Consider the following 18,946-nt stretch of genomic DNA (forward strand, 5'->3'; position numbering starts at 1 on the left):
ACCTTAACCCCATTGGTCGATCGGTATCAGAGTGCGAAGATGGACTTTCCATGCCTGGGGTTTCTATGACTACCTTAGTAAACAAATGACTGCACACACACGCAACAGATAGCCAGAGATTTGGGAGTTTTGGCCATAGATATATATAAAGGGTAGATGTCTCGTCCAGGGGTGTAGCCAGGACATTATTTCTGGGGGGGCCAGCTCTGGCCAGTCTTTTATTTGGGGTGGCACTTGATTGTCAAAAACTACTATTTTAAAACTCACACACTGCATCACTCAGAGCAGCAGTTTTCTAACGGTATCCAGTGGTTAGCTGCTAGTCTCCATTGAAGCGCTGTCAGAACGCAGGTATGTTGGTTTGTGTCTTGTGCTGTTGATGGGGGCGTGGCCCAACATGTTGCGAATATGGGGCTTGTAGCATAAGTGACAAATGCCAATATAAGACGACTTTATAAAAAAAATACTAATGCATTTATTTCAGCTTTATACCGTTTCTGTCCAGGAAGGTTTAAAAAAAGATATATAAAAAAATAAAAAATAAAACTTTTTTTTTGTGAGGTTGGGGGGGGCTGGCAGGGTGGCCATTCTCTGACCAATGGTGGCCGTGGCCCCCCCTGGCCACCACGTGGCTACGCCCCTGGTCTCGTCCGCGTTGCCGGACAACGGAGTCGAACGTCCGCACATGGCGGCCATCTTGCTACAGTCAACTCGCTCACCCATAACATTGTGTTGATGCTACATGTACTTTTTAAACGACCATAAGTTGCTCAATTTTCAACCGATTTTTAAACGGTTTGGTTTGTTATCAACGTCAGAGATGTCGTTATGCCACTGCATACTTCTATTCTATTTTTTTTTAAATAACATAATTATTATGTATGTATGCAGTGGCATAACGACATCTCTGACGTTGATAACAAACCAAACCGTTTAAAAATCGGTTGAAAATTGAGCAAGTTATGGTCGTTTAAAAAGTACATGTAGCATCAACACAATGTTATGTGTGAGCGAGTTGACTGTAGCAAGATGGCCGCCATGTGCGGACGTTCTACATTTACATTTTACATTTAGTCATTTAACAGACGCTCTTATCCAGAGCGACTTACAGTAAGTACAGGGACATTCCCCCCGAAGCAAGTGGGGTGAAGTGCCTTGCCCAAGGACACAACATCATTTGGCACGGCCGGGAATCGAACTAGCAACCTTCAGATTACTAGCCCGACTCCCTCACCGCTCAGCCATCTGACTCCCTAGACTCCGCCGCAAGACATCTAGTCTTTATATATATCTATGGTTTTGGCTAGTGAAGGATTCATATATCTATGTGTCTATTCCAATATGTAATGATAGTATTCAATGACACAAATCTGTGTTCTAGAAAGAGTGGTCTGGAGTCGCAGAGGTCCGATAATATCAGCTTTAATGCAGCAGTTGGAAATCAACTAAGTACAGAGCTCTGGAGTTGTCTAAGTTTCCCTACCCGCAACAGAGTTTGGGCTGGTTCACGAAGTCCAACTGGCTATCTGTCCCTCCCCAGCATATATTTATACAGTGCAATTGAAACACAAGTATCAAAAAAGGGTTCAGCTTGTTCTCTCGTGCGTCAGGGAGTTGTTCTTGCCTACGCGCGTCCCACCTGCTCGGGTGCCGTCTCCACCCGGTTTCAAGGTTGTTTCTGAAAATGAAGAGATAGAGACACAAAGAACAGCCTGCTTCCCACACCCAGTGTGAGACCCAATGTTTAAGCCTGAGCACACTTCTAAGTTCATAACTTTAATAAGCACAATGCATAACTTTAATAAGCACAATATATTCTTTAATCCCTCTTTTGATCTCTGAAAACACCAGAGATCAATCAACATAGCCCGGACCAACCACCGCCTCCTCGTCCTGGTCAGCCAGCCCCAGCAATGGCATTTGGAACCCCTTCGTCGGGTTCTCCTCAGCCGAGACAATGATCCTGTTACACAGGGACCTGATACATGGGATACAGCAACAATCATGTTGATATTGATATAGCACACTCTTAAGTAAAATAGCGGAAACCTTCTTAGTCCAGTACAATTCTAGTGTGGTCAAGCAGTATCACTCTTGACCTAGTCGTAACCCTCTTTTCCGGACTCTCACATTCGTAGCAATAGCAAAAGGTTCACTGGCCCTTCTACACCAACTCCTGCAACGTACGACTGGATTCTGGAGCAGCACAACACATGCTCCAGTGGTACCACGTACTTCCTTTCCCTTTTCCCCCTTTCTTAGAGCGTGCAAGGTTCTCTCGATGACCTTGAATGGTCCTGTCCATAAATGTACAACAGGCTTCCCCGAACATCTGATGATGTATTGGAGCAGGTGGGACAGGGTCTTCAAGGGGAAGGGGGGGGGGCAGACCACTCATAGGTCTGATGAGGCATAGGGGCAGATGGGGCAGGGTCTCCAGGGGAATGGGGCCTTAGAGCAGGGGTTAGGTAGTCAGACCCGCCGGTCTCACTCGTCCTGAAGCAGAAAAGAGTTACAGTCCCAGCATCACCTTATCTCCCATGATCAAGCAGTAACTGAGTCAAATGAGATGCGAACAGTAAGGTGTGACAACAAACCCAAATTTAAAAAATATCCCATTACCGATTACACAATGTTGACATACAAATCAACAATAATTATGAGACTATGCAGCGTTGTGGCCAAGTGGTGAGGACACACTGGACACAGTGGGAAAACCCTAATGATGTTATAGGGGAAAACCCACCGTCACTCCGCAGAGTGGACATTCAACATCCATGTATCCACGGCAGACCTGGACATGCTCACAGGCCCCCTTCACCACATACATACAACTTTAGCCAAGCTTTTAGAATTGTAATAAAATTAAATACATTTGAAACAAATAGAAAAACCAGAAATTAGACAGGATATTTTAAAGTTCTCATAAGATCCCTCCTTTCATTGATAACTTTAATCAATACCCAATCTCCTCGTTTGACTCCTCCACTCTTTGGTTTACTGCTTCACCTGGAACAGAATTTAGCAGAAGACATCTCTTTTCTAGTTAGCATTTTTTATAAAATTGGTTAACCATTTGATTCGCCTCTTCATCATGCTATGTGAAAGGTTTAAGTTGTGGTATTACATATGATCTCCAATAAATCAATTCAAATGGTGTTATGCATCTGGTATAGGACTGGGAAAGACTTCAATTCACCTAGTAAACATACTGTATCTATAATTACCAGGCAGTATTTTCCCTTCAGTTTTCTTATTGTTGAGCAAACACACGTAACAGCATCTAATAACGAGCCCCCATATTCAACTCCTATTAGTCATGCCTAGAAATGACCATCTGTTTCTTTGTTCCCTTCTTTAGAAAATCAACTGTTAGTTTAATTTCTTTCACTCCAAAAAACATTTTCTGTCTTTTAAAACAGTTAAGTTTAAGACCAATATTGTTTTAGATTCTCTATTTTACCAAATCACACCTCTTTTTATCAAAGATATGATAAAAGCAATTTTCATTATGCCAAACCAGAATCCGTATGCTTCTTAAATGAAATATAGACCAAATAATGTTCTTAATGTAGCTATTAACCAAACATTTTTCCCAAATATATTTTCTATAAAGGTCAGATAGGTAGAACTTCATAACTCGTTTTGCTGCAGTTCAAAACGAGCCAATTAGCTCAAACCATCATAACCACAATTTATCAGACTTGATGAATGTTCCCAAATTATTTCAGAACTGAATGTTATAATAATCCTCTTCATGCACTAATACCATTTATTAATACAACATTATCACAGCCTAACTGTTTATCCCAAACAGTATGCCAGGCTCTGATAAAACTCTCAAATAAAACTTAAAACCAAATTACAATTAAACTCCAAATAAAAGTACATTTAGTTATGTTCTCTTTCTCATTTTTAACCAAATTATATCTAATACCTTTATCAAAACTCTTAAAAACCCTAGATTTTACTATTTTGACTTAAAATGTTATCCCATATACCATCAAAGTATATTCATAGTTTCCTCTTCAAAACATCAGTGTTTAAACGAGTGGCCCCACGTTGGGCGCCACTCTTCACATCCACAAAACGTTCTTGTTTTATTTCATAACCTTCCATGATCCTCTCTAAACCAATCCTTTATGTAACTTTCCAATTGCTTCCTCATAATTTTTCACATACATTTCCTCAAACCATTCTTTGACCAACACAGCTGGTTTGCTCTAGTATAACTCTTCCAATTGTATTAGAACCAATTTATAAACCAGGGGTTCAATTTCTGCATTTTTACTGAATACCATCACACATTCCAGATTTTCCGCCTATAAATCCAAGTTCTGGTCGGAAAGGCTTCAAAAAACCTCCCTGTTTGGCTAGGAATTATAACAAATGTTGATCACGCATGTGTTAACCACCAAACTTGGGATTCATCTAAACGAACACATCTATCAGCATTAATACTCACATAATTATGCATAACTATACCCTCTGGGATCACCTTTGTAAGATCTCAAGTAACAGGACTCTTTTAGCCCCCATTTCTCCAACTCTCCTCGGGATTTCTGTAACTTCTTGGTCAAAGAAAAAAAAGCACGAGATTGATAAAAGTGAGAGATCTCACAATTTGACAACTTGTTAGATTTTGCACTGAAGGCAATTATGGTCCTTGGAGGACACCTAGTGGATCTTTTTATTTTTTATTTTATTTTTTAAAGAACGACAGATCTGTTTAAAATACCGTTCAACTCTACCCGACTCCACACAAATATTACTTTTTCACATCAATTCAATTCTGTAACCCTCTTGTACCGGAGAGGACAAATAAAAGACACACCACACTCCTCTCTATTTTTATTAAACTCAATCTGACTCCACACAAATAGACAGTGTTCAGGGATTCTAACCCTTGGAGAGGACTCTAACCTCCCTCTGGACAAAGACAACGAGTTCAGGGACTCTAACCCTTGGAGAGGACTCTAACCTCCCCTTGGACAAAGACAACGAGTTTAGGGACTCTAACCCCTGGAGAGGACTCTAACCTCCCCTTGGACAAAGACAACGAGTTTAGGGACTCTAACCCCTGGAGAGGACTCTAACCTCCCCTTGGACAAAGACAACGAGTTTAGGGACTCTAACCCCTGGAGAGGACTCTAACCTCCCCTTGGACAAAGACAACGAGTTTAGGGACTCTAACCCCTGGAGAGGACTCTAACCTCCCCTTGGACAAAGACAACGAGTTTAGGGACTCTAACCCCTGGAGAGGACTCTAACCTCCCCTTGGACAAAGACAAAGAGTTTAGGGACTCTAACCCCTGGAGAGGACTCTAACCTCCCCTTGGACAAAGACAACGAGTTTAGGGACTCTAACCCCTGGAGAGGACTCTAACCTCGCCTTGGACAAAGACAACGAGTTCAGGGACTCTAACCCTTGGAGAGGACTCTAACCTCCCCTTGGACAAAGACAAAACACAAAAACGGTTGATTTCCCACCACTGTTGGTTTGACTAGGTACGAATAAACATAGTAATCGTCTAAATTTGGTTCTCAGTTCCGAATAGCAGTACTTTGAATTAACAGGTGTCTGCTTACCTTTTTTTATGTTGAGGCGCCTCTGACGATTACGTCTGCCTCCTCGTACCGGTGTATGGGTCTCTCTCCCGATCTGTCGGTCGGGCCGGAACCCTCTGGACTCCCTCTTTTCAGCGTCGGGGTCACCATTTGAAGGATTCATATATCTATGTGTCTATTCCAATATGTAATGATAGTATTCAATGACACAAATCTGTGTTCTAGAAAGAGTGGTCTGGAGTCGCAGAGGTCCGATAATATCAGCTTTAATGCAGCAGTTGGAAATCAACTAAGTACAGAGCTGGCTGTCCAACTGGCTATCTGTCCCTCCCCAGCATATATTTATATAATGCAATTGAAACACAAGTATCAAAAAAGGGTTCAGCTTGTTCTCTCGTGCGTCAGGGAGTTGTTCTTGCCTACGCGCGTCCCACCTGCTCGGGTGCCGTCTCCACCCGGTTTCAAGGTTGTTTCTGAAAATGAAGAGATAGAGACACAAAGAACATCCTGCTTCCCACACCCAGTGTGAGACCCAATGTTTAAGCCTGAGCACACTTCTAAGTTCATAACTTTAATAAGCACAATGCATAACTTTAATAAGCACAATATATTCTTTACTAGCTAGATTAACCTTGCTGAAAAAGTGCTAGTCAAGATGTTTTACTTATTAGCGTTGAGACCCCCACCCCTCGCCCCTCAACTTGAAGCAACGGCCCCGGTGGATTGCATTTACGGTTAGGCACCCGGCTCTTCCGGTCGTTTTTATTCTATTAACTCCAGTCAAAATTTACAAAACTATCTCCCCCAATAATTTTTGTTAGATTCTCGAACCTGGCTCATACTACTAGCTTTTTCATAGAATCATTTTTCCTGATTTTTGCAGTTTGAAGTTTGAAACCAATCCGAAATGGCTAAACTAGCACCCCATTTATTTGCTTACGTCAAGAAAAGTTGCCTGGAACGTGCTCGAGGATACGAACAGGGGACGAGCACAAAAGGGAACATCAGCAAATCGCTGATTTACCTGAGCTGAATGAGAACAAGGAGAAAGGACTTGATAATGTACAGTTGCAAGGGCGTAGGTTTGCATAGGGTCCATAGGGACTAGTCACGACCAAAGTTTGGGAAAGACACAATTGTCCCCACCAATATTTAGTTAATTTTCGAAAACAATATTTTTCACAATATATTTGCAAAACTCATTCGTATTATTATCTATACTATGTTTGTCGCCCAGAAAAGTGAAAAATACATTTCCAAGTTAACCAATGCGCCCTCGAGTCTGCGAGACAAGATGATGTCATTTAATTGGCTGAAGTGGCACAGTCAGAAACACTTCGTGTATCGTGACTTGCAGAAAGACAGCTGGCAGTAGTCTGGTAGTCTAAGCCAGGGGTTCTCAAACTTTTCAGCCCCCGACCCCTAAAATAATGGTACCAGTGACTCGCGACCCCCGCATCCAAGGAGGTGGTTTACGTATACGTGGGAGTAAAAATAGGCCCTGGATCTGATCCAGACCGGCCCACCAGTAGAGCGGAAGTACATAGGAGGGCAGAGCCAGCTGGCTCTGCCCTCCTATGTACTTCTGCTCAATTTGGATTTTGCTTCTGTACTAGGTCTGGGATTTCGGTGTATTAGTCGGTTTTCATAAACACATTTTTTGTAGGGCCAATCAGCGAACAGAGGGAGTGGCTGAGAACGATGACGTTGATGTCGTGCACTAGTTTGAGTTGTAGTTCAGTAATGGCGGCGGAGAAAGATGCGAGCGAAGCTATTCGGTCTGCTGTGGCAACGCTGCCGAATATCCATAAGTTAAAGCCGGAGCAAGAACAATCCTTGCTGAGTTTTGTTGGTGGCCATGATGTTGTGGCGCTCCTTCTCACGGGGTTCGGGAAAAGTTAGATTTTCCAGCTACAGCAGCTAGCTCCGTTACAGTAGTGGTTAAGGAGTTGGCTAAGGCGAACGCTAGCGATTGGTTATGGCAGATCAGAGTGGCTCTGAGCAGATCCAATAGTTTTAAACTTCAACAGAGTACCCGCCTTCAAGGAAGTTAACGCTTGTCAATTGAGCGATCCCAGACCCTTTGTACAAATGAAATGTACTAGGGTCTGGTTAGGACCAGGTTATCACTGTGCTTGATTGGCCAGCAAACTCGCCTGACCTGAACCCCATAGAGAATCTATGGGTATTGTCAAGGGGAAGATGAGAGACACCAGAACCAACAATGCAGAAAAGCTGAAGGCCGCTATCAAAGCAACCTGGGCTTCCATAACACCTCAGCAGTGCCACAGGCTGATCGCCTCATGCCATGCCGCATTGATGCAGTAATTCATGCAAAAGGAGCCCCAACCAAGTATTGAGTGCATAGGTATATGAACATACTTTTCAGTAAGCTGACATTTCTGTATTAAAAATCCTGTTTTATTGGTCTTATGTAATATTCATATTTTATGTGATACTGAATTTGGGGTTTTCATTATATGTAAGCCATAATCATCAAAATTAAAAGAAATAAACGCTTGAAAAGTTTCACAGTGTGTAATGCCTCTGTATAATATGAGTTTCACCTTTTGAATTTACTTATCAAAATAAACAAACTTTTCCACAATATTCTAATTTACTGAGATGCACCTGTATATGAGCTTTGATTGGATGCGGACTGTAATTGTCCAGCAAATATGCCTGTGTCGATAAAGAAAAAAAATGTATGTACCTTCAAAAATGTGCAAGAATTGGACATGCCAACACATTTTATTAGGGTTGTAGAAACGTTTTAAAGCGATACAGAAAAATCTAGCTCCTCCATCAGGGATCGTTCAAATGCACAATTTTGAGCCTCGGCCCACCACCTAAATGCGTCACCGACTTCATCAGGGGCACTGTGCCCCATCTATAATTCCAGGAATCGGTGTGTGCCACCAATTACCACATGCACTATCTATAGTTCAAATAATCTGTATTTGTTTCTGTGAAATCTTAATCACCGACTATTACAGGCACTGTGCACTAGTGTTCTCTAATGTACAACTGTTGTCAATGCTTTCATCAGTGTGAGTATGAATTTCTTAAAGATAGACCTCTTCTCCTCAGGGATCGCTTCAATGTTGAATGATCACAAAACCAAAAGTACTTAAAAGCCTTTATTTCAAATTTGTACATGTATCACAACAACTAACCATATACTAAAAACAGAGTCTGTAACATTTTCAATGACTAATGATATAATGCAAAAAAAGAAAAACAAATGGAGGTACAAAAAAAATGCCACGACAGAACATTTTTCCAAAATGAAACATCTAAAGGAGGCAATGGTAGTTGTAATTTAGCCGAATTATGGACATATACTTTTAATTTGGCATTACTGCAAAAACCAAGACATATGAAGTGCAAGGAGGATGAACTTGGATTTTATGATAAAACAGTACCTTTTCACAACATATTTGCATCAAGTACATGATTTATGAAAATGAAGGGTTCTTAATCTGTGCCAAAGTTTGGCATTTAATGACATTAGAAAATTAATCTACAAAATACACACAAGGGATGAATGTACTGTGGATGCAAGCTTACAAAAAGTGAAAAGGAAAAATATGAATTGAAATATAAATATACCCAATACACCAACTCCTCCTCACTATGAAGAAAGAAACATACACTGCATGATTCTGTTGGTTGATACAGTAAAAGGCTTAAAAAGTCATAATGTTGAACAAAAATGACATACAGGGCTCAGCCAACAAGAAACAAAACAGTAAATAAAAACATACGAGTTCAGTAAAAACTGTTGCAAAGCCTTGTCTGTGTGATGTCTAAATGAGGTGGAATCTTGGTCCAGCTGTTGCAATAATGTCACTGTAGGGCTCGGCTTGGTTGAGCTCGATGGCCTGCTGCTTCTTCAGAACCAGAAAGCTGTAGAACTTGGCAGCAGCCTGCTTCTTGTTGTTATTCCTGCTGAGGTCCAGAAGGCTGACTGACTCTGCACCAGTCTTGGCCATGACACGCTGTGAAGAGATGCACACATACAGATGGGTTCATTAACATTATTAGCAATGTGCAAAACATTTTTTTTTTCCTGCCTTAAGGACCACTGGGCAATTATTTATGTGAAAGCAGAATATGTCAGGAAAGAATACACTAAAATACTGTTCTTTTCAGTCTCATGACAAACCAAAACGATGATCACATCACCTTTTATGGGATAGATCAACTCAATAATAACTGCATAATAGGGTTGGGTGTTTTACCTGAAGACCATGGAGCATCTGCTGAGTCCTCTTGTTCCATCTCTTCTCCTCCTGGTCCTGATCTCCACCCTGACCCTCCTCCTCCTGGATAACAAAAATAAGGCATCCTTTTATTCCCCTGCACTCCAAACCAATTCATTTATTACTAACTTAAGGGTTTAGGTTGGTTGAGGGGCAGTTCTATGGACGTATGTGAAGCCCTCTGTGACATGCTTGCGTGTAAAAAGGGCTATACAAATAAATGTTGATTTGACTAACTATAAATTGTCTTGCAGAAATGTGGAATTTCCAACAGATTTGATTAAAGCAAATTGAATTAACAACCACCATAAACCAAGTTCTTGCCCTTCTTAATGCAATGACAGAAAAAGAACGGTACTGGGTGATACCATCCACCTAGATTTTCTCACCTCCTCCTCATCACTGTCGTCCTTCTTCTCCTTGTCTCCCAGCAGGTCCAGCTCAGGCACCAGTTGAGTGAGGTTCAAGCCCTCCTCTGGAGGCAGGTCCACCTGAGGTAGCTCCAGCCTCTGGGACAACCCTGAGCGCTCGGCCGCCTGCTCCAGTGAGCCCATCTGAGCACACAGATGAATCATTAACAGCTGAACCACATTACAGGGTTAGAAACTGTCAAGAGGAGCAGGAACAAATAATTCAAATGTACTTGTTACAAATGGCAAATACATTTGAGAATCAATTATTTGGCATTCTCAGCAGAATTTTTTTTTAAATAATGCGCAATGACAAAATATATTACGCTAACTTCTTAACGTGTAAAGGGAAACGTCAAGCATTTAATCCTTCACATATTTCAAAAAGAAGTGACAGCATTGCCAACGACATTCAATATATTGCCGCTTGGCCATCACTGCTTGAGTTCATTCTTTATCTTCTCAACAACCACAAACTCACGGGCAGGGTGGCCTCTTTATCGTGGGCCTTGCGTTTAACCCCACGAGGGGTTGATGGGGGGGGCATGACGGTCTCATCCAGGGAGGTCCTGCTGCCCTCCATGGCTGAGGCCTGGAGCATGCTGGGCTCCTCCATGATGGTCTGGTCTACGGGGGAGAAGATACACATCCATAGGACTCCTTCCAGACTCCCAACACCTTCAAGTACAATGTCCCAGTCTACCCATACCCTTCCCATACCTTCCAACAGCACCTGATTAATGATGTCTGTGTGTATATGTTGTGTGTGTGTGTGTGTATGTGTATCAGGGCTTGAAATGAACTTTTTTAGTTCGTGGCACTGGTGCTCCCCAACGTAGATTTTTTTGGGAGCACCCACCGAATATTAATTCATATATATTAATTCTAGATTTACAGGGCTTCGGGGGGGGTTGTTGTTTGTTGTCAACTCGGCAGAAAAATTACCTCTGTATGCCTGCGCCTTGTCAATACATTTTAGCAGTACAAGTTATCCCTTCTCAGTGTGAGAAATATAAAGTGTTGCGTGAGTAGGGCTGTCACGATAACTTTTTGTTGTGCGATATATTGCACCAAAATTAATTGCGATAAACGATATTATTGTAATTGTCAGACCATTTTATGCTACTGATTACATAATGACAGGGCTGGGGTATGTATCTGGTCTCTAAACACTGACTGCAGAGTCCAGTCAGCAGTTATGCAGTGTATGGTAAAGCTCATATAAGACGTCATATTTGAGCTTGACCACATATCTGTAGTGGCAGAGTAAAAGGATGTCTTTTATCTCCTTCAGAATGTCGTCTTTTACTTTATTGTACAAGGATGGAATGGCAGTTTGGGAGATGCATGTTTTCTTTGGCAATTCGTACTGTTTGTCAAAAGTTTGCAGCATATTTGTAAATGTTGGTTTTTCGCCCGTGTTTAATGGCTGCATTCTTTGGCTATATAGCGAGTTAGCCATTTTAATTATAAAAATGATCAGTTGCAATATATTGCGGCACCAAAAATGATTGCGCTCATTTCCATATATCGTGCGATAAGTCAATATATTGACTATCGTGACAGGCCTATGTGTGAGAAATGGTTGACATGCATGAGTCTCACGGCAAATGCCTGAGACTTGAGTCCTGGATTCATTTTGCGCGCTAGTTGGCTCCTTGTCACATGACAACCAAGCACAGTGATTGACGGCTAATATTAACCAATCTGAAATCTGCATTAAAGTTTAGAACGTAAAGATGAAGTTTAATATGTTATGGAACGTTGGACCGGTCACTTATCAGCTCACAGCAGGCACGTACTGTGTAGTAGGCTAATTAGCAAGCGTTTTGTAAGAAATTAAAACAGGTTGCACCATAACGATTATTTGCACTTGCAAAATAATACACTAAAATACATGTTGCTGCTCGCACAGACAATTTCAGGAGCATATGCGACCAAAATGGTTGCAATTTCAAGCCCTGAGTTTTGCGTGCGGCAACATACCAATGACATCCCTGTGCTGGGACATGGCCTCTTCTCTTGGCACCTCTGGGTTCTCCAGCTCCTTCAGGAACTCATCCAGGCTGTCAGCTTCGCCTCCCTTCCTCCTCTTCCTCAGCTCATCTGGCACGAGGGGCGTCAGGCAGCGGGTAAACATCTGGTAACACACACACCCCATCCAAGACACGAACGTTGACAATGGAACCCTTCAGAGAGTATGTGTTGTTCTAAGTGTGTGCGCGCGCTACCTTGAGCAGCCTGCCATTCCAGAGCGGCTGGGCAGGGAGGGAGAACAGCTTCTCCACCCCTCCGGTCTCCTTCCACATCATCAGCTTCTTGGTGGGTGGGGCCAGGTCTAGGGTGGTGACGATGTCAGAGTAGTCACTGAGCTGGGCACGAATGGTCTTGCTGTCTAGCTCCTTCACGCTGTCCACAATCAGCTTCCTTTTGCGCTTTGCCTTGGTTTCCTTCACTAATGGAGGTGACACAAAGACCAATAGCGAATTATAATATTTTTTTTTTTACAAAAATAAAAGATTACTGAGTAATTGTGCTGGCAAGCACAATTCAGCCCCATTATTCCTCCGGGTTGCTGTTTTCCACATAGATAAGTACAATACAAACTATAAACAAGGCATAACATAACTCACCAGTGATGTCAATTGGCTCCAAAGCAAAGGCCTCCTCCTCATTGTGGACCAGGGTGGTCTGCTCTGTCTGGTCTGCCATGGCAGGTAGGGGCTCAGCTGGGCCAGAGTCTGGGCTGTCTGGTCCGGCTATGACAAAACAACAGGGTAGTTGTCAGAGTGACTCCAAATCTGATGTTCATTCACAGTGTCAGATTAAGACAATGTTTCACAAGGAAATCCATAAATATACCGTTCAGCAGATGAAGAGCTCTCAAAAAAGGTGATTTGAGGGTTTTTACACATCAAGCATCACATTAGTCCGTTTCCCCCCTACTGTGGACTTACGGGACTGGAGGTTGTCAAAGTCATCCTCGTCATCGCCATGGTCCGGAGGCATCATCACACTCTCGGTGATGGCTGGGGGATCATCAAAGATGCCGCCACCGTCCTCGCTGCTCAAAAGCTTGTCGACTGAGAAACAAAAATATGCAAGTCTAAATGTGCATGCCGTGGGTCACTTTAATACATAGATTCAATTGTTTACCATGCAAGGTTGGTGGGTGAATTAGTTTATACTGTATAGAAGCTAGGGCTGGGCGGTATGACGGTATATACCGTGTGACGGTAGAAATGTGTCTACAGGGAGATATTTGGCTATACCGTTTCAAACGCTGTATTTTCCCCCCTACTCACATGAGATATGTAAGGAATAATGTATAGAACGCCGGTCATTATCGGGAAAATAAGCCCAGACAGGGCGAACAGCACCCCAACGCGAAGCGGAGGGTCTATACATTATCCCGCTTATTACACATAGGGATCGTTAATTTTTATCAATACCATTTGAGACTGCTTAACGATCCGAGTCTTTATCAATAGTAGTAGTATCGACCACTATCGATACTTTTCTGGGGTGAGCTTGAGCTAACCACCATCTAAATGAATGAATTTGGCAAATGTTAAACATATAGCAGCACCCACAAAACCCACGCCACACTGTATGTAAACAAGATTACTGAACAACATTTATAACAATAACTTAAGTAAAACAGATGTCAAATAGCAACATGTTCCCCTTGTTCTATCAGGAGGAGGCTGGATAAAAGGAGCACATATTTGGGCCAATGGATCCTGGCTCTGGCTAAATCTACAATTGTCCACTACAGATGTACTATCCACAACCTGGATGAGTGACTAGTATAAATGACTGTGATTGGTTGGTTGACAAAAAGTGACATTGACAAGCCGTTATTGTTCAAGACCTTATGAAAAGTTTAACACGTTTCAACAAAAAGGCACCTGATATAGCTAAATAACCAACTAACCAAACCCAATCCTTCCTTATCTCATCCCTGTTATTGTTTAACAAGATGCTTAAGCAGCCCACAGAGCCATGCTCCCGGTGACTATGTTTTGAATGATCAGCAGCGGGGCGGGGGAGGCTAGTCTTTACTCACACACACTGACTGTGATCGTAAATTATTTTTCCGGTTCGCACACGCATCAAATTTTAGGGGCATATGCGAGTGAAATAGTTGCACTGTAGAGCCCTGGCTCTTATTTTTTAGGCTTATTATTGTCAACGATGGATACTTGCTACGAAGTTGGGGTGCGCCGACTGCGCTCCCCATGCATTCCTTGGGTGGAGGAGGAGGATTGTCCTGCAACGGCAGCTGGAGTTGGCACCGTTGCTTCTCGAAGACAGTCGAATGTAATGCATTTTCCTTTAGCTGATGCACAACGTTGGTGCTTATTCATTGCATCAGTGTTCCTTACAATAAATAATCTTCGAACATATATTACACGTCGCTGCGTCCTTATCTTTGGCTTTATTAAAATGTAGCCAAGCCTTTGACCGCTTAGTACGTTGAGCCATCGTAGCTAGCAACAAAATGAGAAATGTAGCGAAGTAGGGCGTGAGCCAATTAAATTATTCTTCTTTTAGTTTAAAGGCGGTTGGCAGGCCATTTAATTGAATTTAGTAATTTTATTAGACAATCGATGTATGTTTGTGCACCAGTGATTTGATTTAAATGACCTGACTTATCTCTCGAGACATAAGTTACATTATATTACAGAGTCTCGATAACGGTATCAATAAGCTCAGACCTTATTGATCTTCGGGTATTGAGAAATTTGGAACCGGGTCCTTACAGAACCGGGTATCGATCCCCATCCCTAATTACACGGCTACTTGCCGAAAAAATAACTTAACAGTGTGTCTTTTTACAATTTATTTGTTACCATTCGTAGTGTTGATCAGCAGAGAAATAGTTCGCCAAAGACGTTGAACTTCATAGAAGTTGAACATTCTTTAGGCTTCAAATCAGGAGTCAGATGGCTGAGCGGTGAGGGAGTCGGGCTAGTAATCTGAAGGTTGCCAGTTCGATTCCCAGCCGTGCCAAATGACGTTGTGTCCTTGGGCAAGGCACTTCACCCTACTTGCTTCGGGGGGAATGTCCCTGTACTTACTGTAAGTCGCTCTGGATAAGAGCGTCTGCTAAATGACTAAATGTAAATCAGCTGATGTCGCTAAGCAACGGAGTACGCTGGGGTTGAAAAGTTACCGGACTAATTGCGGAGTACTACGAAAGACGTGAATCCGAGGCAAAAAGGCACTTCCCGAGGCAATTCCCTTGACAGCAGTCAAATATGCATAGCAACGGTCAAATATGAAAAAATTGTTCACCGCAGAACGTTGGGAAGCCCCATTCAAGTGAATGGAGCATTCTACAGCATTAAGAACTGCCGTGTAATAAACCGTAGTATATACCGTAACCGTGATATAAAATTACTCATACCGTGATAGAAGATTTTGGCCATATCGCCCACCCCTAATAGAAGCTGGTGGCTGTCGTACCTAGCATCCCTCCGTCGCTGTTGCCCATAGTGTTGTCTCCGAAGTCATCATACTCCATGTGGTTGGACTTGTCAGGCAGGTGGGCTGGGCCAGGTTCCGTTTCGAGGAGCAGATTGGAGGCGGTGGAACCGTGGATGATGTCCTCCTCAAAGGCGCCCTCCACTCTCATCATCTCCCGGTCATCCATACCAAAGTCAGCTGCAAAGGGTTGACCAAGTTGGTTTAGGACACTTTTGCAAATAACCTCAAGCTCAAAAACAAAAAAGGTTAAACTGTTGTTTGTAGTATTTGTTTCTGTAGGGTTAGTGAAGACCAAGGGAGGCAGCCAGTGATGGCTCATCCACTTACCAAAGTCGTTATCTTGCATCAGACTGAGGTTCCCCACATCCTCCCTCATGGTAATCTCCTCCACTCGACTCTGGTTGAGGGTGAACTGCTGGGCCACATCTATGTCACTGCGAGGACCACAGATCATTAGATCTCTAATTGTCACACACACAAACTCACAAAAAGTGTTTAGGTGTTACTTAGATGTCTTACTCAAGATCAGGTAGTGGTTGGTCAAAGTCATGGAACTCTTCTGGCAAGGTGATGGCATTGTAGGCTGCCTCTCTGTTCTCCTCTGGCAAATCGACCACGCCTAAAATACAGAGGCAATGTTCAGACTACAATATACTGGGTACTTAGGCCTATCATCTAAACATTTTCAGATTCAACTTTCGGCACCAGCCAAGCATAGCTTTACAACATCACTATCTCCCTTCAGAAGTTGTACCCAAATGTAATGGGTAACTAGGAATAGAGATCTAATATTGGCCCATGGCCCTGGTGTCTTGCCTGGACGGAAGGCCATTTTGATCTTGATGAAGGCCTCATTACAATCGGCTAGCAGATACTTGGCCTTCCTGTGGTAGATCCTAACCACGCCCAGCAACAGGTGACCAGATGTGCGCAGAGCCATTTTCACCTAAAAACATATTTCATTTTTAATTGGATTTAAATCTGTTTTTGAACTTAATTTAGGACTCATTTGTATAAAAAAAAGTTTCACGGTTCTTCCCATACCTTGGGTGAGATGATGCTCTCCACACTGCTCTCAAGGTTGCATTCAAACACGTGAGCCTTGGTCAGCTTCTTGTCCCAGTGGGCCGCCAGCCAGATCTTGGCTAGCGGCCCCCTTTTGCTGAGGACAAAGTGGGCGTAGAACATTGCCCCTGTTCGTGGATCTCACACAAGGGGGCTACTCCGCCTAGGGTAGAGATTGTGCAGAAAAACAGGAGTAGCTCAAATGTCTGCAAGAGATAAGGCATGTGACTTCGAAACAAGAAAATTATCAAAAATCAGTCAATACATACAATTTGAACTTTAAGTATTTGATAGCAACCGTTTTGATGAAAATCCACGTATTCCCGGCACATTTCATGATTTGAAATGCCATGTAGAAAGTACTCTACTAAATAATGGGATTCTAGATAGTTGGGCATAAAGCAAGACAGCTGATGGATCAGTATAAACGTGTTAATAAGCGAACAAGTGAATCACTCCGAGATTTTGCCAGCCATCTATGCTACCATTAGCTCTAGTTATATTGGCTGAGCAGCCATGGGAAGTTCCAAACGTCAATGTGCGCAAATCTAAAACATATTATGAGAACCGTTGTTATTGTCCGCTAACTAGTTCGATTGTAGTTAACTAGTTAAATATGTCGATGTCGAGAGATGAGCAAACTAGCTAACTACTTAGCTAGGGTAGCTAGCTAGCCTTGTTGCGAGGTAGCACCAGCTAGCTAGACTAGCTGTCTTGCAAAAGATGGCTTCGCAAATAATTATGAATAACTCGCTGGCCAACAAGCAAGTACTACAATAAACGGATAACTTATACCTATATACACAAAGCTACCATAGTAAGCAAATGCGTTGCACTGGTAACATATTTAACGAGACATGGAAAACGCGCGTGCTAACTAGCTAGCTTATTAATTAACGCTACTGTAAACATTTTTTGCGCCGCAACTCGAGCTACCGTTGTCGGTAGGCTGTCTATTCAGTGGCGTGGAGGCCATGATTTGTAAAACTCAACAATTCATGTTGTAAATGTAGAGCAAAAAACCACACACCGATTCATAAACGGTGCAGTACAATCTCAACTCACCTATTCGACCCCCAAATTAAATATAAATGTTTATGTTATTTCTCCCTGCCAATTCTCGCTTGTCGTACTCATTAATACAACCAAGATGGCGCCAGTTGCCTTCCTCCCGCTCAGTGTCCTTTTAAATGAGCAGGATGTTTACAGTCAAAAATGGCGAAGGAGGAGTCTGTTGGTCTGGCCAAAGCAAACGAATGATAGGGGGCGACATTGTATAACTCTTAACAGTTATTTAAAAAGCAAGTGTTAGCTACCAATAATAACGTCTGGGTGTGTATAAGAGAGCTTTTGATTGAATTACAATGTGAGCGTCAGTTCATCTCTGTAGCAGGTTTAGGTTCACACAATGGGTTAAGAACCAAGCAAAACGGGATGCAGGGAACACATTGGATGTGGACTGACCGGAAACAAATGACAGCATCTGTTGCAGTTATCAAAGCCAATCATATTAAATGCGTTCATGATGGTCTGTCTGCCGTTGTAGCCTAGTTTGTGTTCGGGTTAAAGATCGTGTAAAGCAAATTCCATGATTTGCTTCTCAGTACAGTATAAACGTGTGAAATGAGTTCCTGAAATCACGTGCAAAGCGCGAAAACTTTGTCGCACTGAAATGTGGAGTTAGGCCGTAGAACAGTTTCTCTTCCGTTTTCAGATCAGGTTTTAATGGGCGGAGCCAACTAATTACCCATCTATGTCAGATCACTGAATGGCTCCTCCTGCTGTACTGTTATTGTTACCTACATCAGCTAGCTAGCTAGCTTCAGGATGTCTCCCTCCACCCGCAACTGCATCTTCCCTGGATGCAAGAACTTCAGCTGCGCTGCAACGCTATTTAATTTCCCTATTGATGAGGAAAGGAAAAATAGGTGGATTGATTTTGTGAAGACCCACGCTGATGGAAAGCTTCGGATAAACTCCAACAGCCGCCTCTGCAGTGACCATTTCACGGCGGATAATTTTAACATGGACCAGAGACAGACGGGGTTCAGGGACACATGGCTTCTCTTGCAGTGCGGAGCCTTACCGAGCATCGCCCTCCCGGCCGTTCCTCCTCCGGTCGCACCTGGACCATCAACCGCCGCC

The 18,946-nt window shown here is 42.7% G+C and overlaps 1 protein-coding gene across 1 annotated transcript; it reads right to left on the reverse strand.

The window, feature by feature from the left end:
* Window positions 1-8,695: 8,695 nt before the first annotated feature.
* Window positions 8,696-18,018, reverse strand: LOC134022952 (double-strand-break repair protein rad21 homolog A-like). Its single transcript, XM_062464709.1, has 14 exons — window positions 17,867-18,018; window positions 16,781-16,964; window positions 16,553-16,682; window positions 16,256-16,355; window positions 16,064-16,170; window positions 15,716-15,913; window positions 13,201-13,326; window positions 12,877-13,002; window positions 12,475-12,698; window positions 12,230-12,383; window positions 10,725-10,870; window positions 10,223-10,387; window positions 9,813-9,896; window positions 8,696-9,569 (listed from the first exon to the last, which is right to left on the reverse strand). Exons 2-14 carry the CDS (start codon window positions 16,922-16,924, stop codon window positions 9,378-9,380), a joined length of 1,896 nt encoding a protein of 631 aa, XP_062320693.1. The 5' UTR covers window positions 16,925-16,964; window positions 17,867-18,018; the 3' UTR covers window positions 8,696-9,377.
* Window positions 18,019-18,946: the final 928 nt, after the last annotated feature.

This window comes from Osmerus eperlanus, chromosome 7 (genome assembly GCF_963692335.1).
Source record: "Osmerus eperlanus chromosome 7, fOsmEpe2.1, whole genome shotgun sequence".
NCBI classification, from domain to species: Eukaryota; Metazoa; Chordata; class Actinopteri; order Osmeriformes; family Osmeridae; genus Osmerus; species Osmerus eperlanus.

Coding starts and splice junctions, on each gene's coding strand:
- LOC134022952 (XM_062464709.1), bottom strand. CDS start 16,924: ATGTTCTACGCCCACTTTGTCCTCAGCAAAAGGGGGCCGCTAGCCAAG. Junction 16,356..16,552: donor CAAAATGGCCTTCCGTCCAG/GCAAGACACCAG, acceptor TCTGTATTTTAG/GCGTGGTCGATTTGCCAGAG. Junction 16,171..16,255: donor CAACCACTACCTGATCTTGA/GTAAGACATCTA, acceptor TGGTCCTCGCAG/TGACATAGATGTGGCCCAGC.